This window comes from Physcomitrium patens, chromosome 1 (assembly GCF_059467195.1).
Source record: "Physcomitrium patens ecotype Gransden chromosome 1, ASM5946719v1, whole genome shotgun sequence".
Lineage (NCBI taxonomy): Eukaryota > Viridiplantae > Streptophyta > Bryopsida > Funariales > Funariaceae > Physcomitrium > Physcomitrium patens.
Genome location: NC_143410.1, coordinates 16,083,910 through 16,106,450, shown reverse-complemented (window position 1 = coordinate 16,106,450; position 22,541 = coordinate 16,083,910). Strand labels below are relative to the sequence as shown.

The window sequence follows — 22,541 nt, the reverse complement described above, 5'->3', positions numbered from 1 at the left end:
ACTATCGAGGACTCAACAAGATCACAATCAAGAACAGGTATCCATTACCTTTGATATCAGGACTCCTTGACCAGTTAAATCAAGCTAAGATCTATACAAAAATAGATCTAAGAGGAGCATATAATCTAGTACGGATCAAAGAAAGAGATGAATGGAAGACTGCATTTCGAACCAGGTACGGGCATTTTGAATATAATGTCATGCCTTTTGGACTCACGAATGCACTAGCTGCTTTTCAACATCTCATGAATGATGTATTTCGTGAATTCTTAGACAATTTTGTCGTCTGCTACCTAGACGATATCCTGATTTATTCTAAGAATGTTGAAGAACATGAAATACATGTTCGTCAAGTATTACAAAAACTCAGAGATGCAGGATTGTACGCCAAGATGGAAAAGTGTGTATTTCACACTACTCAAGTTGACTTTTTAGGATACATCATTTCAAATGATGGTCTTATGATGGATTCTAAGAAAGTCCAAACAATCATGGATTGGAAGATTCCAAAGACTGTAAGAGATGTCCAATGTTTCTTGGGATTTGCCAATTACTATCGGATCTTCATCAAAGATTTCTCACGAGTTGCAGCTCCACTTACACGCTTGACTAGTAAAGATAAATTCCAATGGAATCAAGAAGCGGAAGCAGCATTTGAAGCCTTGAAGACATCGTTTGTCTCTGCACCAGTCTTATATCGTGTTGACTTTTCCAAGGTATTTTTTATGGAAACAGACGCATCGGATTTTGCCTTGGGTGCAGTTTTATCACAAATGGGAATAGATGACAAACTTCATCCGATAGCTTTTCATTCAAGAAAATTCTCAGCAGCCGAGATCAATTATGAGATCCACGATAAAGAACTTCTTGCAATCGTGGATTCTTTTCAAGAATGGCGTCATTATCTAGAAGGTGCTTCTAGTCCAGTCATTGTGTATACAGATCACAAGAACCTCGAGTATTTCATGTCAGCACGCGTGTTGAATCGTCGTCAAGCTCGTTGGAGTATGTCTTTGTCAAGATTCGACTTCATTATCACTTATCGGCCAGGAAAACAACAAGGTTTGTCCGATGCCCTGTCTAGACGTTCTTATTTTGCACCAAAAGAAGGAGATGCAGCTTTTGAGCAACAAAGAACGGTCCTCTTGAAACCGGAGCAATTTCATCTCCGAGCAGTGAAATCAACATTGACTGTTGATTCAACTTTTCTCAAGCAAATCCAGTCCAGTATGTCCTCAGACCCTCTTGTTCATGATATCGAGAATAATTCTTCCAAGTCTCATGATTCTTCTAAGTTTGAGTTCAAGAATAATCTATTATATTTTGAAGGACGCCTATATGTTCCAGAAGGAAAAGCACGTTTGCGTGTTCTTCAAGCACGTCATGACTTTCCAGCAGCAGGGCACTTTGGATATAATAAGACTTTGGAACTCATATCAAGAGATTTTTGGTGGCCACAAATGTGGAAGTCAGTCAAAGACTTTGTACAATCATGTGATATTTGTTCAAGATCAAAAATTCCTCGACATCGACCTTACGGACTTCTTCAGCCATTACCTATACCAGAACAACCATGGTCTTCTGTTTCTATGGATTTCATCACAGATCTTCCAAACTCAAGATCTTATGATTCTATATTTGTGATAGTAGATCGTTTCACCAAGATGGCACATTTTATGCCATGTACAAAATCTATCACAGGTGAAGAAACAGCTAAGCTTTTCATTGATAATATCTATCGCTATCATGGATTGCCTAAAGATATCATATCGGATAGGGGAACTCAATTTGTGTCGAGATTCTGGAGGACTCTTTTCAAGATTTTAAAAGTGGACATAAAGCTATCTTCAGCTTTCCATCCTCAAACTGATGGACAAACAGAGCGCGTAAACCAAGTCTTGGAACAGTATTTAAGGTGTACCATCAACTACCAACAAGATGATTGGACAAACCTTCTGCCATTGGCAGAGTTTGCTTATAATAATACGGTACATTCCTCCACGCAACAAACACCTTTCTTTGCCAATTATGGCTATCATCCACGACTTGATACTTTTGATTTTTCAAAAGTTGATAATCCTGCAGCAGAAGATATGGCAAATCGGTTGTCAGAGTTACATGCAATAATGAAGGCGCAGTTGAAGAAAGCTCAAGAACGACAAAAGATAAATGCAGATGTATATCGTAAAGAGCAACCACAACTCAACGTGGGTGATAAGGTATGGCTACTTCGTCGCAATATCAAGACCACTCGACCTTGTGACAAATTGGACTATCGTAGACTTGGCCCCTTTTCTGTTTCTGAACAGATCAACCCAGTTGCATATCGGTTACATCTACCGGAGTCAATGAAGATCCATCCTGTATTCCACATGTCTCTTCTTGAAGCATATAAGACAGTGGATATACAAGGAAGAAGACAAATGCCACCGCCTCCTATAGAAGTAGATAATAATGAAGAATTTGAGGTGGAAGAGATATTAGACTCAAGGCGGCGCCGAAATAAGCTGGAATATCTTGTTCATTGGTGCGGATATGATATTAGTGAGCGCACATGGGAGCCATCCAGGAATCTAGCAAATGCATCAGCTAAAGTCAAAGTTTTTCATCAACGACATCCATCAAAACCAAGATGAAAACCTCTCTTATAAAAGAGACAAGATTGAGGCAAGATAACATTCAATTTCCTATCCTTGTTTGTAACTTCTTTGCATTTTGTGACGCTAATTAGATGGAGAGCCAACAACCAGCGGATTCAACTCAAGAACCTTCGTTTCCTGACTTACCGGATGAGACATTGCGATTGTCACAACCTTCAAGACGACGCAACCGAGATGAAGACCCTCAAGAACGACATGTTCTTCCTCGAATAGATGGTGAGATACAACGCGTTTGGTATCACGACCTTGGAAGAGATTCTCGATGTTTGGTGATATTATTGGAGATAGGAACGACTCCTGATGGTGTTTCAAATGTATTATTTGAAGGAAGTTATGAAGGCCTCAACAGTGATCAAATAACAGGGTGGTCTTCTCGCCCTGGAATGGGACACTATCGATGGCTAAGAGGACCCATCAACTATCTTCGAAGAGAACAAAGATCAAAGTATGTAGCAAATACAATTCGCCGCATATTAGATTTTCTCAATATATAATCACCGCTCCTCGTGGAACTCGTCCCTAGAAGGGGGGGTAATGTCACGGACATACATATAATTACCTATATGAATAGATAAAAGTATGTAAAAGTAGGTTAATTGTGTAATATCTTCTAGAGAAGCTTCTTAGAAGCTTCATAGACGCTGCTTTGACTTTATAGGAGTCTATAGTTGACTTTTAGGTTAGAAACTTGGTCAGCAAGTTAGCCATGTGCCACGCATGTTGGAAGCTTAAAGAACAAGCTAACTACGTGGTCCATCGATAGAAAACTTGCCTTGCAAGCAAAGGCATGTGGCCTAGAAAGTCAACATATACTGGAGGTCTTATAGAACATCGCCACGTGGCTTCTAGTTAGATAGTATATATAGAGGCAAGAGTGAAGCCCTCTTCACTCTTGTCAACTCCTTTCTTGCTTCTAGTCTAGTTTCAAGGGTCTCTAGTTTTCTTGTATTTTGGCAATAGCCATTCCAGTTTCTTTCTTAATATACATATTTCTATTTTGTCCTATTTCTTTTTGAGAAAAGTCTCACTTACTCTTTAGCTTTTATCGAGTTCTTGTCCTTGACAATTATAATATTCTATTTTTAACATTTTATTTATTATAGGATTAATTTTATGCTACTTCAATGTATTTAAATCATTACTATTTCAAAAATATATTCTAAATTATACTTGAATAATGATTATATATATATATATATATATATATATATATCTAAATGGCAAAGTTCTTTTAGTGATATCAGCATTTGTACTAAAAAAAATTTAATTTTTTAATCATACACAAAATAACTTAATAAATAGTATTATTCAAAAGCATTTATAGTAGTTTAATAGAATCTAATTACAATTAATAGATATACTATGCCTTAATAACTGTTTCTATGTAATAGAATCATAAATCAAAAAATAATTCTTACTATAATATAAAATTTATAATCTTATAAATATAAGCAAATGAACATGAAAAGTTTTTGGATGATACAATGAATAAACAGATGTTTCTGCCATGCTATCAACTTTCCAATATTTAGATAATGTAGGTCAAATTTTTAAGTATTGCAATTCTAATAAATTAATTCTTCCCTCAAGCAGATGTTCCAATGAGTAAATTATTATAGATAAAGATTTGGCATCTAAGTTTGATACCAAGAGCCACAATCTCGGGTCTTTAATTGTAATGTGCATTGTCTACTTTGCAAAGAATATTTGTCATTCTTTTGTTCGGATCCTATTGTTATAATGCTATTTGTAAAGATTTTTTTATTATTTGGTGATCACTTACTTCCTTCCAAAAGTGTTTAGAGCCCCACTTACTAACACATGTTGTTTCCAAAGCTAAGTAATATGCTCTAAAGCTACTTGATTATAATATGCAACGTTTTTCAAATTATGATAATAAAAAACATCTATTTATTTAAATTTTAAATTTTAAATTTTATAATCCCAAAATCCAAATATATATATATATATATAAGGATCGATTCAATAATGATGATGCAAATGTAATCAACAAACAGCTTACAATTTATAAAAGATTATCAACCTACACATATAACATAGGTTGTAGAATCTCTAATAATAATCAGTAAATATTTACAACATACTATAAATGGGTACTTTTATACCTTCAAATTATCATGTAACAAATAAAGAATAAAGAAAACAAGATCCAAATGTATGCATCTATTACTTCACAAAGTTAGATGAAAAGAATGTTGTACACATTCCATTAAAACAAAAAATAAATAAAAAGAAACTGGATTTCCATTATATTTTATAGAGGGACTTTTCTTCATCCAAAATGCACACGATGTTTTCAGTCCAACTACCACATTCATCTATGCCACCGAGGAGAATCACGAGTTTCACCGGAACCCTAAATTGATTAAAAACCTAATTTTATTCTCGCGCGTCACCGCAGCTGTCGTGTATTCGGATTCGTCGCCGGAAGCGATCGAGATTCATTTCATGGTGATGGTAGTTGTGGTAGTAATCGTGTTAAAGCCAAGACTTCGTTACGACTTCACAGGGCCATCGCGGATGCGAACGCTGTCGACACTGGATGGACAGGAGCAGGAGTATGGACCAGTGGAGCCTGCTGGAACTGCGAGTTGCTCGATTTGATTTGATTGCACCGCCTCGTCAGGACGAGACGGCTTTCTGCGTGTGTCAAAATGCGAGTGGAAGCAGCTTTACACGTCCTTCCGACTCCTGTTCAGTGTATCGTACTGTTCATTTGTTTAGGTCTGTCGATTATCTCTCATGGACACTGCAATCGTGTGAGGCCTGTGGTGTCCAGAGCGCCCCTTCAACTTACATGCTATGTGTGCTTGTGTCGGAGGCGTTTCTTTCGTTTTCCTTGTCCGTGTATTCTCTTTTCGTAGTTCCTTGTTTGAATAATGGAAGTCCTGTACGAGTTACTAGCTCAAGCCGAGTTCACATTTGAGCATGTAATAACGAAGCATTCAGTCAGAAAGAATTTACCCAACATTTTTGCTGGGAGTTGGCGAATTTGCATCCCCAAGAAATACGGCCGTAGCGGAACAGGTACCTTGTACTGGATGAACAGAAAATCCAGATGGCTCCTCGCACCAGAACATTTTAATAAACCTTAAATTGCTAACCCTTTTCCATTGATCACAAATGATTTTTTGTGCGTGTTTATATATATATATAGATATATAGATATATATATATATATATATACGTACATATACACATATAGCCTTAACCTTGCACTCCTTTTAGGAACTCCCAACAATTGGTTGCCCATCAGCTCCTCACAAAATAGGAGGCAGCTACCCGACATCCATGTCTGTAGACACACATGGATGGAGGACGGATGAAGAGCAAAAAGGTCAGAGTGCGAGCTGCGTACCAGTGCTGCGAAATCGAAGAAATACCATGGGAACTGCAAAACTGATCCACAAGTCCTTCCCATCAAACTCAAAATCACGCTCACCGACCAGCAACAGCAACAAACGCAGGCGGCCACATCATTTCCCAAACTCCGAATCTCATTCGAATTTTTAGACCTGCATTCAACGGGGGCGTAAAATCGGTAGTAGAAACCCTAATGACCATTATTGGTTAGAGACCCACTTTTGAGTTCCTCCACCTTATCTACCCTCTCCAATTATATTGGCGCGAGCACGAGCCAAAGACCAGACAAATCCGCATCCGCTAAAGACCCGAGATGATGAAAAGACACCCACCCATGGGATCCATCAATCACAATGCGCAAGTCAAAAGCGAGAGGGAAAGACTAGGGAAACGGCGCCAACACGTAAAGGGGGCTCACACCCAGTGCTTCAAAAGCTCTGGGAAAGACTGCAGCTGTCATACCTCGCCTTGTCGCATTTGGCTTGTTGAATTTCATGCCCCGCTGCTCGCCGAAGAATTATGCCCTACCACACTCTTTGTCCCGTGAAGCAAATGGAGTCGAAGTGAGAGCCTCGCCGCGGGCTTCGCTCAATCGCTGCAATCCTCGCAAACTTGCCGTGCTTCTTTCTCTTTCCATGCCTCATCTTTGTTGAGGAATCATGAATATCCCACACAAAAATTTATTTGTTTAGCATTTCAGTTTTGGAAAAGTTCTTTTTCTTTTTCTCAGAAATCTTTGTACGATAAAGTTCATTCCGTGTTAAAAAGGTATGGAAGTGATTGGTGTATGGAGTAAAGCCTCGTTCAAGTTGTTTTTGATTTTTTTGGTGCTGGCTTTTTCGGAGGATGGGAACACAAATGCTTGTTCAACACCTGTTTGAAATTGCATGACTTTTATTGTAGAAGATGTTTTGACGTGCATGGATTGATGTGTGTGTGTGGGTGTCTATGCATTTATCAGGATTTTCTTTTCAAGAATTAAAATATATCTTTCATCCGTTTATGTTTAAATTAATATTGATAATCAAAATTTTGTTGAACTAGAATTGTGACAACACAACAACCATTTTTATGTTTTAATATATATATATATATATACATACATATTTTAACACAAATATCATTTCGAATTCCTAAAGTAGACTTTCTCAAATTATATGAAAGACAGAATAAAAATTTAAATACCAAAAAAAATACTTCAACAACTTCAATATTGTGACATGCAATAGACACACACACACAAACTTATTTTCTTCACCACACTATAATTGTTAAAAAAAAAATCATGGAAATGTTCCCCATTCATGAATTTGCATGAACATGAAACAGCATAATCTACAAATTCCCCCTTCGCATTCAGCTTTAGCTTTAGCATTTATCAGCAACAGGATTGTACTTTACATATGTATTTTTTCTCTTTCTTTTTTTGGCACAAAGAGTTGACAAAGTTGTGAAAGGTGGGGGTGAAGAGCGCCTCGGAATGTATTAGAATACATCGGCACGGAAGTTTCCGCCCCATCGATGAAACCCCTTCTTTTCGCAGCTTCTGATGAACTGGGTGCGATGAATTTTAACCACGAAGAAGGCCATGCATGATCTGACAATCAAGCTGCTCAGTTCCTCCAGGAGGATCGATCGGTGCTCTGTATCCATGCAATCGCAGAATCGTGAAAGACGTCGACATGCAGCAGTTGATCGAAGACAGTGGCAGCTGATTGTGGCATTGCAGGATTTGAAAAAACATGGCGTGGCCTGGCGATCGACACAACGTCGAAGCAGTTCCAATTTCCCTACTTGCTCTGGTAATGCACAACTTTTGGGAAATTTCCTCTTGTCGAAGTCTGGTGTCTACGTGGCTGTCGAGTTCCTTCGTATGGTCCATATCTGTTGCCGTTTCTCTGGTGATTGTCTGAGGACATTGATTCAATGCCCAACACTTTTCATGTGAAGAATTTGTGAGTTTCCTCCATGTATAATTTCGTGCTGACGACCCATGACGCCCGGATTTGGTCGATCATGCGTTTCGCAGTGTCGGTGTAACGCCTCTTTAAAAATTCGGCTGCTGTTATTGTGAGATACAATCTGTCGCCACATGTAGAAATCCTCGCGTATACAGAGAACCCGTGATGCCCGTGGCTTCTCTCCGCTTCGAATCTTGAGACAGAATTTTCGCCTGATGCAATCACAATGGCGCGAGTAGCTGGGCGCCATACCACTACCGAAATAGGTACAGAGAGAAATTACGTTCTGGAGCAAGGTCTCGTACCATTTCTCCCAGATGACGTTGCCCTCCAATGTCTCCTACGAGTTCCAGCGAAATCTCACCCTCATCTGCGGGGCGTCTGCCGAAAATGGAGAGATCTAGTTAATAGCAGGCAATTCTACGAGCTCCGGCAGAAGGAGGGCACCACGGGGCGTTGCACATGCTTGCTGCAAGCCATGCAGCAGAGAAACTCGCACCAGGCTCCCGTATTCGGGGTGAGCCTCTTGAACGAGAAAAATTCATGGGGAAGGCTGCCACAGCTCCCCGATTTCGATCATCACAGCCTCCCGCTCTTTTGCCGATTCGCATCTGTCGAGGGGAATCTAGTGGTGCGCGGAGGATGGGACCCCTCAACCACGGAGGACCTTCAATCGGTCTACATCTTCAGCTTCTCCTCGAGAACCTGGCGCCGCGGTGCGGATATGCCAACGACACGATCCTTCTTCTCATGCGGTGCCCTAAATGGTCACATCCTAGTCGCTGGAGGCCACGACGCAGATAAAAACGCTCTTCGCAGCGCCGACTGCTACAACCTCAGAGAAAACTGCTGGAAATCGTTACCAAACATGAGCGCTGAACGTGACGAATGCGCGGGTGCCGTTCTTGATGGAAAGTTCTACATCATCAGCGGATACCCTACACTCTCGCAAGGGGAATCCTGCCGCGACGCCGAGATTTACGACCCCGAGCTCAACAAATGGATGCCATGCCCAAACATGTTTGGGCATGCTGGCTCTGGAGTCCAAGCCCGAGAGACCGAGCAGCGTCATTGCCACGGCGGGTCGTCTCTTCGCCATCCACCGCAACGAACTTGTGAGCTACTCTACAAAGAGAAACTTCTGGGAGGTGGTGGACACGATGCCCGGGGGGGATGCAGGAATTGCCTATGCTACCTGCGCCACGGCGTTCGGCAACAGTATCGTTGTGACTGGCCCCTCCAGTAGCGATGGGGGGAGCCACAGAACGCTCCTGTACACATTGCCATCTTCAGCGGTGCCAGACAGTAGGTTGGGGTGCAAGCAACTTGGGTTGGGAGATGGTGCCTGTGCATGAGCCATACCTGGGCGTTGTTCAAGTGTCCTGCGTCGTCGAGGTTTGAAGGTCATTGTAAGCAGGTTGTATCATAGATCATGTTCTGTAAATAGTTTCTTTCCGTCAATCACATGTAGCCTGCACGTTTGTTGTTTCTACCGACGCGTGCAGAGCACAGTCGGTGATCCATTTAAGCAGTCACACTGCTATGGCAGTTTTGAAACTTACAAATCATGAATACACATGTGGGCATGGTGCAAATCAGGACAAGTAGAAAACATGTAAACCCAAAAGTGTTTCCATCAAATAAATCATCTATCTCTATGCTGTCAGACTGCAGGAAATGCTGTTGACATTTCCACCGTACTTTTATACAGCGAGGAATACCTAAGGAATACCTTGGAATCCCCTTCGCCACTCCATGCAGCCTTCAATGTCATCACCATCTCACAAGGGTAGAAAAGATGCCTTCAATTGATAACATCAAATCTACCAATTAAAACCTGACCAACGAATACCTGAACTACTATCTTATTCATTCCAGCGATGTTAGTGTGAATGAGCCACCGTCACAGCGCTACTTTGTCGTTCCCAACTAGGAGCGATGACACAAAGCCTTCAGACTTGGGCTGATGAAGTGTGCCAAGAACGTCTTTCACATTTAGCGCCTTGATCCTTCTTCCCGCACGGGCAAGATTTACTATCTCTTCTCATTCCTAAGCTGTACCGCGGCGAAGTTATACACCAATGACATAAATGAATTCCATCTCTGACAGTCATGTAAGAACGCCCCCATGAGTCCCATTTTTCGAAATCGAAGGGAACTGGTTAGATGTACAAGAGTGAAAAAGTGTGGACCTTCTCACACCATGTACCTCATTCCGAGCGCATTGATGACACAGACTGAACATCGCTGACGTCCCGAGGTGCGAACCCCATGTTTTCGTTCCACTGATCCAGCAGGTTGTTGAAATTGTCGTGAACTGTAGCCTGTAGCCAGTCGGGATCCGGCAACGCACTGCATCGAAATCCATGTGAACATAATCTTAGCACGACAGCAGAGTTATAGCTTGGACACACAATCCGACGAAAATACACATACGAATAATGCAAAGATTAGGGAATTAGGTCACAGCACGATGTGAGACCTGTCAAGATCCGCTCCACTGGTCATGTATGTTTCCTTCATTCGCTCTTCTTCCTGAGAGATTGCTTGATTCACAGTCCTGGACAAAAACCCCATATTTCTTGCAACAGTAGCAAGAAACTGCATGTCTAGAAGAAACTGCTGAAAACCAAGAGGGCCTAGGCTACTTGGCTCCTCTTCAATCGTGCCCCATAGTTCCGGACTAGTGCTCAAAGCTTTGACAAATGTCTCAGTAAGACGTATAAGGAACAGTTGTGTGATCCTCTCCTTCCCAGCTAGCACATCTCCAGCTATTTGGTGTATGGATATTAGCTTGTGAAACACAGACTGCAAGCCAGGTTACGTGTCAAAAGAAGTTGGATGAACACCAAAAACGGAAAGAATACTTGAAAGGAATGAGTCAAGTGATTTGAAAAGGAGAAGTTCTAAAACATACCTGAAAAAGAACAGTTGGCAAGGGAGCCTCCTGCCATCTCGGCATATCGGAATCAACCTGGAAATAGGTTGTTGCACTTAGCCTGCTTCCATACTCATCATAGCATAAGCCTATGATTATTCCATTGCAAAGATAGAATTTTAATTTCTCTACGTGAGTCTGCAGCTGGCGCCGCAGGTCTTTGATTTCAGGAGACCGGGCTGCCGCTGTTGAGGAGCGAGGAGCATTTAATTCTCCCGCTAAAACTTGCACGCCACCTGGCAAAATTTTGGAAGCTGCGACTGCCACAATCTCATCCGCAAGGCTAGTAGCATTTCCTAATAGTGACAACTGCTGCTCCTCGTTGGAGGCCACCCGAACCTGCAGAGAAAAAACCCAGCGGCATAGAATTCTCTTTGTGAGGGATGAACACATCACTTGGTAAGGCCACAGCCTATGAACCACTCAAGCAGTCACTGCTAATGTGTTAACTCGAGATGTTTCAAATTCGGTTTGGAAAGAAAAGAGAAATTGAAGCATACCTTCCGTTTACTTTCTTCTTCAGGCTCTTGAGCAGGTAGCGCTTTAATAAGCATTTCAATATATTGCTCGAAAATATCAGCTACACCCTCCATTGCAACCACACCCAACTGAATGCCGGCAAGTGATGGCATGTCTTCTAAGAAGTCCTGATTCATTACCGTCATTGCCAGCAAATGCCTCAGATCATCACAAGCTCAAATAGGCCTCAGTTTGAAACTGATGAAATTGGAATGAAACTGCAGAAAAACGATTTTGAAAACACCCACCTGCACCAGAGAGAAAAAGCGGTGGCCACTAGAAGTCAATCTAATATTTGATCCAACTCCTCGTGAACCCCGCTGAGGAGCATCAACGATCCAGCTTTCACTTGCTGCCAATGAGCCCACAATTTCAATGATACTCGTCAGATTTGCCTTCATGGCCTGTTCTACACTGGGTCGTATAAGCTTTGATAGTGTAGGACATAGTGTCAGTCCTCGTTCTTCCAGCAATGCACAGTGCCCAAGAGCAATTTGAACACATTCAACAGCTGCTCGGAGACCTCCAGCCGCAGCAGATGTCAGCAATACATTCCGTTTTACAACTGCGGCACACATTTCAGTAACCTCGCCTGCCCAGAGGACTAGCTCGGAAGCATATGACGGCACCTCACCAAACACGGCCACTGAGTCCCTTGATGCCTGCACCAACAATAAGATAATGCATGAGATAAAGCAATATGAAACACAATTACATCGTGTTTCCGAAAGATAGATTGGATTCCTGCAAAAAAGAAAGGGTTTACCTCAAGAAAATCCTCACCTGGGCAATAGCAGAAAAGACTAACTGTGAAATGGCAGTTGTGTAAACACCCCCATAAGAGGCTCCACTCTGTCGAAGCGAATTCATGCTATGCTTCAACCTCTCCTCATGGGACTGCAATAGGAGCGTGTGTGCCCTCGAACCATCACCTAGTCTATCCAAAGCGGAAATCGCAGATCTAAGCTCGAGCCCTCTGACAGTGGGTTGTTGGACAGCTTCCGCTAAGTAAGCAGCCAGCCCTGCTGTCCTCTCTGCTAAAGCCATCTTTAACTGATTAATAAAGTCTTCACTTAAACCCTCGGCTCCACCATTTCCGTTGTAGAAGTCTGCGATCAGAGCCTCGCCTTCGTCAAGCAAAGAAATTGCCTCATCCACTTTCCTTTCTGCTAAGAGCACGTCCAGTACGTCCGGAAGAAGCTCTGCTCGCCTCACCACGTCTGTGCGTTCGAAGTCGTCCTTGTAATATTCCTTTTCAAGAGTGCCACCCGATGATTTTACTGGTATTGAAGCTGCACTCTGAGCCAAAGTACGGATCAGAGCTGCTTGGGAATGAAGCAAGTTACTCATGGCCGTGATCTCAGTCTCCAGGTCTGCAATCTCTTTCGACGTCCTTCAGAACCAAAAAGACAAGAAATATTGTCACTTTCCAACTCCTCTTATACCAGCTCGTATTGATGTAAAATTCGATCCAAGCTGACGCGTTCCCATGTCAAACAATCCACAGCAGCCGTATTCCAAGATTGGCTGAAATCTAAGGCAGCAAAATTGAAAAAGAACTTGTATTATTGCCAGGGTCTCGCAGGTAAGAATAAGTAATTACTCGATAAAGACAGTGTAGTTTTGAAACACGCTTTTTCGCATATCGTTTTGATGTATTTTCTGCAAATCCATGAGCTCCTCGCATATCCTTCGAATGCCCTATCAAACAAATTAATATAACGCAGTTAAAAGAAGGTGCCCAACTCTCGCAAACGGCGGGCGATTGCAGTACGTCATTCACATCATTCAGATACACTGAGTACACCAAAGTTAAGGCAATCAAGTTACCTTCGACCAGCTGATAATAAAAGACAAACAAGAAAATATCAACAAGAGTGGTCGACTGTTGACTGCATTGAGGAATAAACTAGAGAACGTAGCTAGTCGCTGCATGATGATTCAGAATTTCTTAAATATTCTGATGTTAAAGTAGTGCAAAACAAGATTTTGGGCACTAAGGAGGAAGTGTATCTGTCTATCGCGTAGATACATCAAATACAAAGCTCGTCGAGAGTCCGAACATGTCAGCTGCGATGTCAACTACATACAACCCAGCGATTCCGCGATGCTAAGTGTCTGCCAAGCTACAAATCCTGGCTTCTGTCTTGGGCAGCGAGCACAACAGGGACGACTTAAGCATACCTTTTCCCCCAAGGATTGCCCCTTGTGGGGATCCACAGAGCTCTTCGGACCGGCACCCCTCCTCTCATTAGCTCTATCCTGCTCATCGCGGTAGGCGTCGTAAGTAGACCTAGCACTTGGTGGAGGTGGCGCCCTGGAAGGAGGAGCGTGAGCCCGAGACCTTACAGAGGGCTTCGCTGACGCCATTGCAGCGCACTCACCAGTGGCGCTGAATCCCTACACCTCCTTCCCTCACACTCACACGTCTCCTTTCTAGCAACTGTGCAGCTTCAACACCCTTGCACACGATCCACCCGACTAGGTCATCATTCCAAATCCATCGTCCCGCCACACACCATTCCGATCCCCTCAAAACAAAACTCTACCCCGCCAACTCTCTCTCAACCATCACTCGAAATTCGAAACCTCCCCTAATGAACTAACACACGCACACGCGAACTCCGAAATATTCCTCGCGCTATCCACGCTGAGTCGTCGATAAACCCCAGATTTCTATCCCCTCGCAATGTCCCATATCCCACGCTCCCACCCCATCCCTTTGCACCAGTTCCATCTCCACCATCCCACAGCACCACCACTTTTGATCACCACATCCGACGCTAAAATCTCAAAAAGCCACGAAAGCCACATGTACTTCAAACACGCAAACTCCTCGTGAGGTGATACTAGAGGAATTCAAATCCCCGATTCGATGTGTTGCGGTACAGTGCCGATCGGAGACACGCAAACCCAGACTGAGTCGTCACTGCGCATTGAAGGGAATACCGCGAGAGAGCCAAAGAAATTGGAAACCCATCTAGAGAACGGCAGCTTGAATCCAACTCGGTAGAAGCAAATGCGGATTCTCGAAGAGGAAGGAGATGGGTAGTGCCGCAACGCGAGCCCGGCGAGGCGCGATGGCCTTCCTCTCTGTTGACTAGCGAGCTCGCTCCGATCCAGGGGGATTGAACATGCTGAACCGAGATGGCCCAGCCCAGGCCGGGTCGGGTTGGTTCGTGTGCGGTAGGGACGGGTCACCGGGTCCTCCCTGTGCTTTGCTATGTGTCACTTGACAACGATGGATTGAAAAGGTATACAATTCATGAGAGATCAGGAGGTCTCCTCCCTCCTACTTTGCAACAAAACACGTGCCTTTTCTCCCCCATGCATTGTGGTCAAGCTTGGTTTCTTCCAAATATAGTATTCTTTAGTGGGACAAAGAATTATCTTCTTCGTCCTTATAGTCGAAAGCGAATTCAACAAAATAGAAAGTAATAATATTCAATGTGGCAACATTCCCCATGTGATGGAGTTTCGTCGTCCAGGAGCTAACGACTTACATCCAGGTGGAGATTGTGACATTAATCTACCTTGGGATGAACTCCTGCCATGCTCCAAGCTTCGTTTCCTCGCAATCCAGTCCCACATGCCTCAGCTTCAGTTTCATGTCCTTTGCAATTGCTTTTCTTGAACCTCGACATTGCTATTACTATTCGCCAATTTTTTTACGTTGCTCTGCTACTGGATTTCGGTTTTTGTCGTTGCATTTGCTGTTATGGCCATGGCAATCGGCGCAGCTGTGGTGAACACGGCAACGCAGGCTTCCTTGCAGTTAAACATGGCCACGGGTTCCCACGCTTCCGCTGCCTGCCCTTCATTGTCATCCCGGACTTCTGTTGCATTCTCTGGTATTGCGCATTTTTTTCTTTTTTCTTTTTTTTCGTTTTCTTTGGTCTACTGCCGTTGTGAGCTTTGTAGGAATTGGAAATGTGGGTTTCGTTTTCCAGTGCGCTTTTGAGGGTTAAGAGGGGTTTAGGGTGGAGTTCGATTATGATGAGATATGAAGTAGTGGATAGGTTTAGATTTTACTTGTGCGTAGGGAAGTCTTATACGTGATCAAACTACTGCGTTCGATTAGCGATTATGTGCTATTTGTTGGCAGGTTTTGATGCTGCTGCGTTGAAGGCGAACAGCATCCTGGGGAGGACCAGTTTCTCAAGTTCGACCAGGTTGTTCGTCAAGGCCGCTATGGAGGTGGACATTGCCAAGGTTTGTGACGTTGCTTAGGTTTGCATTAAAACTTGAATTGCATTAAAGAGTCCATTTTTATGAAGAGCGTTGCTTAAAGGAGTATTTGTGGCGAAGGTTTTGATCCGTGCATGGAAGTGGATTTAAGTTTGATATTATTTGGTCTTGTATGAGCAGATTGTTCCTCAAGCCGACCGGGTGTTGATTCGTCTCGATGCACTTGCTTCTGTAAGTCTTGGTTCAATCTCGTTGTCTTAAATTGCGACGTTTGGACTGTCTCACTCTCACATTCTCATTTTACCCCTTCAGAATCATGTTAGCGTCGTTTTGCTTTACGCTAGTCACTGTCACAAGTGATGCATTTTTGCTAAAATTAACTTTCCTCTTTCCGTCACGGTTATGTGTCTGTTGAATTGTCTATGTGATGGTGAGGCGAACTCTTTCGGCGGTCTCTTAAAGGAGCTGGATCATTTCTGGATCACTTTTCTACTGTGTAATTATTGGAATTCAAGAATGTCTGAGTTTTCCATCTGTCTGCAGACATCTGCCGGAGGGGTGCTGCTTCCAAGTGCATCCGTCAAGTATGACCGATTTCTACAGGGCGAGGTAATCGTTAGATACAACCTTGGGATTTACTTGCGTCCAGGTTTGCCTTGGATATTTCCAATGTGTAGAAGTATGAAAAATAATCAGAACACACGTAAAGATTAATCAAGTCACTGTATCCTAGAGATCGAGTGTCATGCGAAACCCAAGACCCAACTCTGACTTCAACTAATTTTTCTGTCTCGGTTGTCTTATATATGTAAGAAATTTCTGGGTATGAATTTCTTCGTAATGCGTTTTTCTCTGCCACAGGTCATTGCAGCTGGATCAGAGGCCACTGATGTAGTAAAGGGGCAAAAGGTACACTTAGGCTGTCCTTACTGGCTGTATAGCCATTCATCCTGTAATCAGGTTCTCACAAGTTTGTCATTTGGCTCTCTTCTATCAGTAAAGGACAAGTTTAAAATATCCTGTTGGAATTGTTAATATGTGCAGGTCATGTTCGCAGATATTAACGCATATGAGGTACTACCTTTTTCACTAAGTTCAACTGCATTCTTTTCTTTTGGTAGTTTTTTGTACACTGTTATAAAGAATTTTTATGTTTCTATATGATGCAGATAAAAATTCTTAAATTTGAAAGCTCGTGACCATTTGTGTGCCGATTGTGCAGGTTAATTTTGGAACATCGGATAAGCTATGCTTATGTCGCAGTGGTGATTTATTAGCCGTCCTTCAGTGATTCCTAGAAATTTCTGCCAACTTTGTAGACTGTCAATGTGAATCCCGAATTTGCACAGGAAACTACTCCTTATTAAAAGGGTGTTAGCAGAAATGAAGTCGACTTCCAGCTTTCCAGATATTGTGTAGATTTCTGCTGTCAATTTTAGAAAAAGGTGATCCTGTGTCAATGTCTTGCAAGAAGTTGCTCATTGACATAGAAAAGCTCATCTGTTAAGTTACTTACATCCTATGTTCTTAGTTGCAACTCTCATCATCTGAACGGAATTGAGCGTTCAGGAAATTGGTCCGATTGTTAAACAGCCCAGCTGCCACCTTTGTGTAATAGAATTCCACTAAACAATGCGTTGGACTACTATGTTGCAGTGAATAAGAGGGAGAAATACACATTATTGCCATCTTAGTCCACTAGCCACAGCTTGGCTTGAAAAACTGGGTTGAAATCTCTCAAATCTGAATGTGCATTGGCAATGTTAAAGTTCTATTGATGGATAAAACTAGCATAACAAGAATTGTTGGAACTTTTTTGCATTTTTTTTTAATTACTTACACAGTAAAATTTGATCACCTTTTTGCTGCAACAAAAATCTAACGTCTCTTCGCTTCATTCTTTTATTAGATATTGATATTTCTCATTTTTTTCTATTATAATATTTATTTTAATAATTTTTTAACTCTTGGTTTGTCAAGATTTATTTTTTAATTGCCAATTCAATTATCATTACAATTTTTTATAAGTAAAATAACAATAATTCAAAGTTGTGATCTTAATCACAACATATATTATAGACACCAAACAATTTTTTATTGTAGTAATCTATTACTTATTGTCTACTATCATGCTACTTGTTGGTTTGTAAAGTCCTTAGTTTTAGTTTTTAATTTTTTCAATGTATATAATATAACACACTAAAAAGTTTGAGTATTATATAGGTTTTTTTGAGAAATTTATCTATTAATTTATTAATCTCGTGTCAAACTACCAATTTTTGAATGTAATCCTAGATACAAAGTCTCACATTCCTTTATGACAACCAAATGCAAAGACTTTGCCATATTGTGATTTAAGAAGTGGGAACCAGACAAGTCAAAAAAAGATACAATTCCGTCTACCTCCTTTGAGTATGGAAATTCCCACTTATGTCAAAACACATCATCAATAGATTTTTTGATTTTTTTTTTTTAAAAAAACATTCAACACTATATCACATGTATAATTTCTTTATTATTCGAATATTTACATGAACCCCGTATTGGATGTTCATCGAGATGGATGAGCTAGAAATGCGATTCGGAGATGAACGTCGTTCGTGCATTCATTCATTTGTTCATTCATTCATTCGTTCGTTCGTTCGTTCGTAGGTCTAGAGCACGCCCCCGGTGCAGCGCCGAAGGTGGACAATGAGCAGTAGAGGTCGTCGAAGTCAGCTGGCTTGGGAGGAAGGCGCCGGCAATGCCCGAGACCGGAGGCTGGAATCGAGCCAAATAGAGCTTCAAGGAAGCAGAGGACGAGGAAGAGGAGGAAGTGTTGCAACCCTTGTCTGCGAAGTCGGAAGCTACGCCAGCCAGCCCGCAAACCGCTTCTCATTTCGAGCAGGTAAGAGCACACACAGTTTCGAAGCCTTTTGCACTCTTAATGTTCCGGACAGCTCTGAGTCTCTAGCCAGCCATTTCCACTATCTTCTTGTGGTGTGTGACCACACAAACCGAATTTCGTGAAATGTGTATATATATTGTCTGAATCTGGATCGAATGGATGGTCGAGAGCTTTGGAGTGGAGGCGATTTCTGAGCAGCCTGGAATTTGTCGTTTGAAGAGGTTGTTGGAAGAATGTATCGGTGTCGTCGTTTGAATTTTCGTTCTGTGTTGGGTTTTTTTTGGCAAATTGGAATGTGAACCCTTGATGGCTTAGCTGGCCTCGTTCTACCTGAAGGGTTATAAGCTGACAGTTGTGATAGATTGTGTTATATGTCCTGCTCATCTAATGTAATTATTATAACGTTCGTGACTATTTTAGGTGGTTATGTGGCTCATTAGGGTGTCGAGAAGCCTTTGCATTTATACATCAGGTGCTGGGTTTATGTCTTGATCTAAGTCAGCAATAAGATGCAGACTAAAGAATATTATACAGTTTCATAGTGCGGTTGTTTCGCTAAGATTTTGTATCTTTGAACTCTAGCTCTATATCCCCTGAGGTTTGAATAGGGGTGGTTAGATGGTTCGCAGAAACGATTTGAAGCGAAGATTAGCTCGGTATTAGACTTAAAGAAATTAAGGATAGAGAATATGGATGTTACGTATGTTCAGTACTAGGTATGGTTTAAAGCTTTAATACGACTTTGAGACTGACGGTTAAGTTAACGAGGAATTTGGTGGTGTGAAAAGAGGGAGAAAGAAGCACTGAATGGCGGGGTCCGAGGATATGGGTGGGGAGAAAGGCGGACAGCACACTTCCGAGGCAGTTAAAACAGTCGTGGTTGTCATTGGTAATAAAACGACTCAATCTTACATGCCACCCCGTCTTCTCGCAGCTCAGCTTGCCCGTATTTTTTAATTGTAACTTTTAAATTTTGTAGTTGATGTGGATTTTTTGAGTAATAATGTAACCTTTCTTGTGTGTAAATGCTTGTTGCTAGCAATGCAGGCCGAAGCACTTCCCTTAGTGGAAACACTCCAGCTCGTGGAGGATGAACAAATCAGCGTGTGAGTAATTTATCCTCTTTGTACATAGGAACACGTTTTTATCGCTTTCCACATATTCCTATCGGCTTACATTGACTTCTACGGAAAGCCGCAGTTGTCCTTTGTTGAAAGTTTTCGTGAAATTTTTGCAGATTTCCTAGTGGAGTTCCATGGAAGAAGTACTCTGGAGAGATTGATGGTCTTGATGTCCACATTGTTGTTCCTGGAAAGGATAAGACGTTAGGTCTGCACTACCTCACTTGTCATTTTATTTCATTGACCTGGGAGTTCAGCTCTTGAACAAGAGCATTGCTAGTTTTGTCCAAAATGCTTATTGTCAGAGATATGACTTTGGGCTATATATGTTCTGCAGGTGTGGACAGCGTGGGCACTGTCCCCTGTTCTTTGCTGACTTACGCATCTGCTGTAGCTCTGCGACCGAATTTGCTTATTAACGCTGGCACTGCGGGTGGATTTCAGGTTTCTTCTTTACATCTTCTTTTTGGTTGTGCTAATATCTACTTGCAGGCATTCCTTAACCAGATTTACATACTGTATATCCGTCGGACATATTACTCATGCTCTCCATAAACTTATTGTGATTCAGTATTTTGGAGCACCATATAGTTTACTGCTGTATTTTTTGCAGCGCAGTCTTGAGTGACAACTGGACCACCAAGTTGCATTGTAATTGTATACTGTATTTATGATCCTAAATTTAATCGTTTCATTCCTGTTGCTTTTAGCGTTTACTACCAAATAACAAGACTCTTTTAAGCCTAAGAAGTACCTACAAGTCATATGTGATTCTTGCAGGCAAAGGGAGCCAACATCGGCGACGTCTATGTCGCGACCGAGTTTGCGAATCATGACCGCAGGATACCTATCCCTGTATGTAAATACCTTGAGCATTTATTTATTCATTTATTTATTTATTTTTATAATGACGTTGGTCTTTGTAGTCTTGTGGAGTTTCGTAGGTTTATTGTGAGAACGTGTCAAGATTGTCGTTAACATTCCTCGAAAGTAATTAAACTTATGCTTGATTTTCGAATGTAAATTTTGAAAATGCTGACTATGGCTGCCATTAAATTTCAGACCTCTTTGTCGATATCGTGCAGGTATTTGACAAGTACGGGGTGGGAACCATAGAAGCCACTCCCACTGGCAACCTCATCAGAGACCTTAAATTCAAGGTAATTTGTGATAAGGAAATCTAACTTTATGTGTTTGGAGTGCCAAATATAGTAAAAGAACGACTCAAGCTGGACTAAGAGGATGCATCTGTTTAGGGTATGCTATACTACAGCAAGCAGTTTTTTAAGCTGACTAGTTGATTCATCAAGCTGTCTGGGTCCTCATAATTTAACACGCTCCCTACGTGTTGCAGGAAGGAAAACTATCTACTGGAAACTCCCTGGACATGACATTGCAGGACGAAGAATACATAAAGGCTAACGATGCAACTGTCAAGGACATGGAGGTTAGCAGGCATTTACTAGCATATCTACTAATCTGTTCTAGCGAAATCTGCTTCGTGAGCTTCAACCACAAACTTTTAGTTTTTGCTAGTGGTTTGTGACGAGCTAGACTGAAGGTGATAGCTTTTCGCTTGGATTTTGTGGTGCAGGGTGCTGCTGTGGCGTATGTAGCGAATATGTTGGCCATTCCCTTGATCTCCTTGAAGGCTGTAACAGACATTGTAGACGATAGCAAGCCGACGGTGGAAGAGTTTCTGAAGAATATGTCCATGGCTGCTTCAGCCTTGTCCAATGCCGTGCCCCTTGTGCTGAAATACGTGTCTGGGAAGACCGTTGCTGATCTTCATTCTTCATGACAGGCTTGAGCGTTGGGCATCTGTCTCTGCACAGAGCCTCTTCACTGTAGAAGTGACTTCACATTGTTTTCATAATTTTCAAAATTATTTTGCAGCATTATGAGCTCCCTGATGCTGATCGATTATCTTTATATGTATTGACATTGATATGTCCAAATGTGCAAAGGAAAAGAAAAAGAAAAAGAAAAGGGTGTGGGTTTTAAAACATATTTATTGGAGCATTTTTCTTTGAAGAAGACTCGGAAGGGAGGGATGCACTGGTTACAATTGATGCTTGGTCAGTGTTGCTGACATGGTTCTCTAATACTTTTAATTCAGGGCCATGTCAGACGACAGGCGGTGTGTGTGCATCTGCTACCTAGGGATTTACACAGGACTGTACGCACGATCGAGACCAGATGTCTGCAGTGCTCACGATATTAAGTGGTCACAGATGGACTTTTTGTGCTTTTGGTTTCTGTATCAAGTCGGCTTCCTCTTGTGTAGGATGCAGAAGTTGCTCCTAGTATTTAGGTTGCTGAGTTTACCCTTTCTGTCCACCTCTGTGCAAATTTGGTTTATTGAATGACAAATCAATAATATTTTAGAGAGGATGGATGCACAAAATTGTAATGTAAGGAATTTTTCGTTTTTATCGGTATGTTCATGTAACAGTATATATATTTGACGACTCAAAATATGTCCATTTTTTAAGACAAATTCTCTCAAACAAGTCTAGGAGGTTCATGAGAACTAAAAAGTGCACTAGTGCTCCTTCAAAACTGCAGGTGGGGATGTTCATCTAACTTAGGATTGCAATTCATGACACCATCATTACAAGACTAATTTTGGGCTTCATTTCATCTCTGGCATTTTTTTTGGTGAGGTCAGTTTTGTCTAGAATTGACAGATTCCATACATCATGTGCAACTAGTGCATGTAAACAATGTGCTGAGAGATTTACCATGGGAGCTTACTACCCTCAGCAGGTGCATCTATATACTTTTGTCTGTGTACACTGGAGTTGCATATTTCTTCATCAACTTTGGTACTGCCGTTATAATACTAAAAGTGAGGCAGCACAACATGATTTGCTAATGTAT

The 22,541-nt window shown here is 41.8% G+C and overlaps 4 protein-coding genes across 5 annotated transcripts; 3 read left to right on the top strand and 1 right to left on the bottom strand.

Moving 5' to 3' along the window:
- The first annotated feature begins 7,703 nt into the window (after window positions 1–7,703).
- LOC112283690 (F-box/kelch-repeat protein At2g44130) lies at window positions 7,704–9,663 on the top strand. Its single transcript, XM_024522741.3, has 2 exons — window positions 7,704–7,846; window positions 8,074–9,663. Exon 2 carries the CDS (start codon window positions 8,232–8,234, stop codon window positions 9,249–9,251), a length of 1,020 nt encoding a protein of 339 aa, XP_024378509.1. The 5' UTR covers window positions 7,704–7,846; window positions 8,074–8,231; the 3' UTR covers window positions 9,252–9,663.
- Window positions 9,601–14,471, bottom strand: LOC112283680 (exocyst complex component EXO84B). Its single transcript, XM_024522732.3, has 8 exons — window positions 13,647–14,471; window positions 13,066–13,163; window positions 12,246–12,855; window positions 11,711–12,124; window positions 11,444–11,590; window positions 10,923–11,282; window positions 10,488–10,813; window positions 9,601–10,357 (listed from the first exon to the last, which is right to left on the bottom strand). The coding sequence occupies exons 1-8, from the start codon at window positions 13,830–13,832 to the stop codon at window positions 10,216–10,218; spliced, it is 2,283 nt and encodes a 760-aa protein (XP_024378500.1). The 5' UTR covers window positions 13,833–14,471; the 3' UTR covers window positions 9,601–10,215.
- Window positions 14,472–15,024: 553 nt separating this feature from the next.
- On the top strand, window positions 15,025–17,296 carry LOC112283698 (10 kDa chaperonin 1, chloroplastic). Its single transcript, XM_024522748.2, has 7 exons — window positions 15,025–15,313; window positions 15,568–15,674; window positions 15,831–15,881; window positions 16,194–16,259; window positions 16,512–16,559; window positions 16,695–16,724; window positions 16,873–17,296. Exons 1-7 carry the CDS (start codon window positions 15,181–15,183, stop codon window positions 16,939–16,941), a joined length of 504 nt encoding a protein of 167 aa, XP_024378516.1. The 5' UTR covers window positions 15,025–15,180; the 3' UTR covers window positions 16,942–17,296.
- A 1,010-nt stretch (window positions 17,297–18,306) lies between these two features.
- On the top strand, window positions 18,307–21,556 carry LOC112278323 (5'-methylthioadenosine/S-adenosylhomocysteine nucleosidase). 2 transcript variants are annotated; one of them, XM_024511676.3, is made up of 9 exons: window positions 18,307–18,537; window positions 19,326–19,426; window positions 19,585–19,643; window positions 19,775–19,866; window positions 19,996–20,102; window positions 20,439–20,513; window positions 20,744–20,818; window positions 21,013–21,105; window positions 21,253–21,556. In XM_024511676.3, exons 1-9 carry the CDS (start codon window positions 18,342–18,344, stop codon window positions 21,457–21,459), a joined length of 1,005 nt encoding a protein of 334 aa, XP_024367444.1. In that variant the 5' UTR covers window positions 18,307–18,341; the 3' UTR covers window positions 21,460–21,556. The 2 variants fall into 2 exon arrangements, with proteins under 2 accessions (XP_024367444.1, XP_024367530.1); XM_024511762.3 differs by having other exon boundaries at window positions 18,348–18,537; window positions 19,577–19,643.
- Window positions 21,557–22,541: the final 985 nt, after the last annotated feature.

Bases quoted from the DNA above. Each gene is read 5' to 3' on its own strand.
- LOC112283680 (XM_024522732.3), bottom strand. From the start codon at position 13,832: ATGGCGTCAGCGAAGCCCTCTGTAAGGTCTCGGGCTCACGCTCCTCCT. The intron at 13,164-13,646 runs GTATGCTTAAGT...TTTGTTTGATAG, and splicing joins GGCAATCCTTGGGGGAAAAG to GGCATTCGAAGGATATGCGA. The intron at 11,591-11,710 runs GTGGGTGTTTTC...GTAATGAATCAG, and splicing joins GCTTTTTCTCTCTGGTGCAG to GACTTCTTAGAAGACATGCC.
- LOC112278323 (XM_024511676.3), top strand. From the start codon at position 18,342: ATGAGCAGTAGAGGTCGTCGAAGTCAGCTGGCTTGGGAGGAAGGCGCC. The intron at 19,427-19,584 runs GTAATAAAACGA...CTAGCAATGCAG, and splicing joins AACAGTCGTGGTTGTCATTG to GCCGAAGCACTTCCCTTAGT. The intron at 19,644-19,774 runs GTGAGTAATTTA...AAATTTTTGCAG, and splicing joins GAGGATGAACAAATCAGCGT to ATTTCCTAGTGGAGTTCCAT.
- LOC112283690 (XM_024522741.3), top strand. From the start codon at position 8,232: ATGGCGCGAGTAGCTGGGCGCCATACCACTACCGAAATAGGTACAGAG.
- LOC112283698 (XM_024522748.2), top strand. From the start codon at position 15,181: ATGGCCATGGCAATCGGCGCAGCTGTGGTGAACACGGCAACGCAGGCT. The intron at 15,882-16,193 runs GTAAGTCTTGGT...ATCTGTCTGCAG, and splicing joins GTCTCGATGCACTTGCTTCT to ACATCTGCCGGAGGGGTGCT. The intron at 16,560-16,694 runs GTACACTTAGGC...TAATATGTGCAG, and splicing joins ATGTAGTAAAGGGGCAAAAG to GTCATGTTCGCAGATATTAA.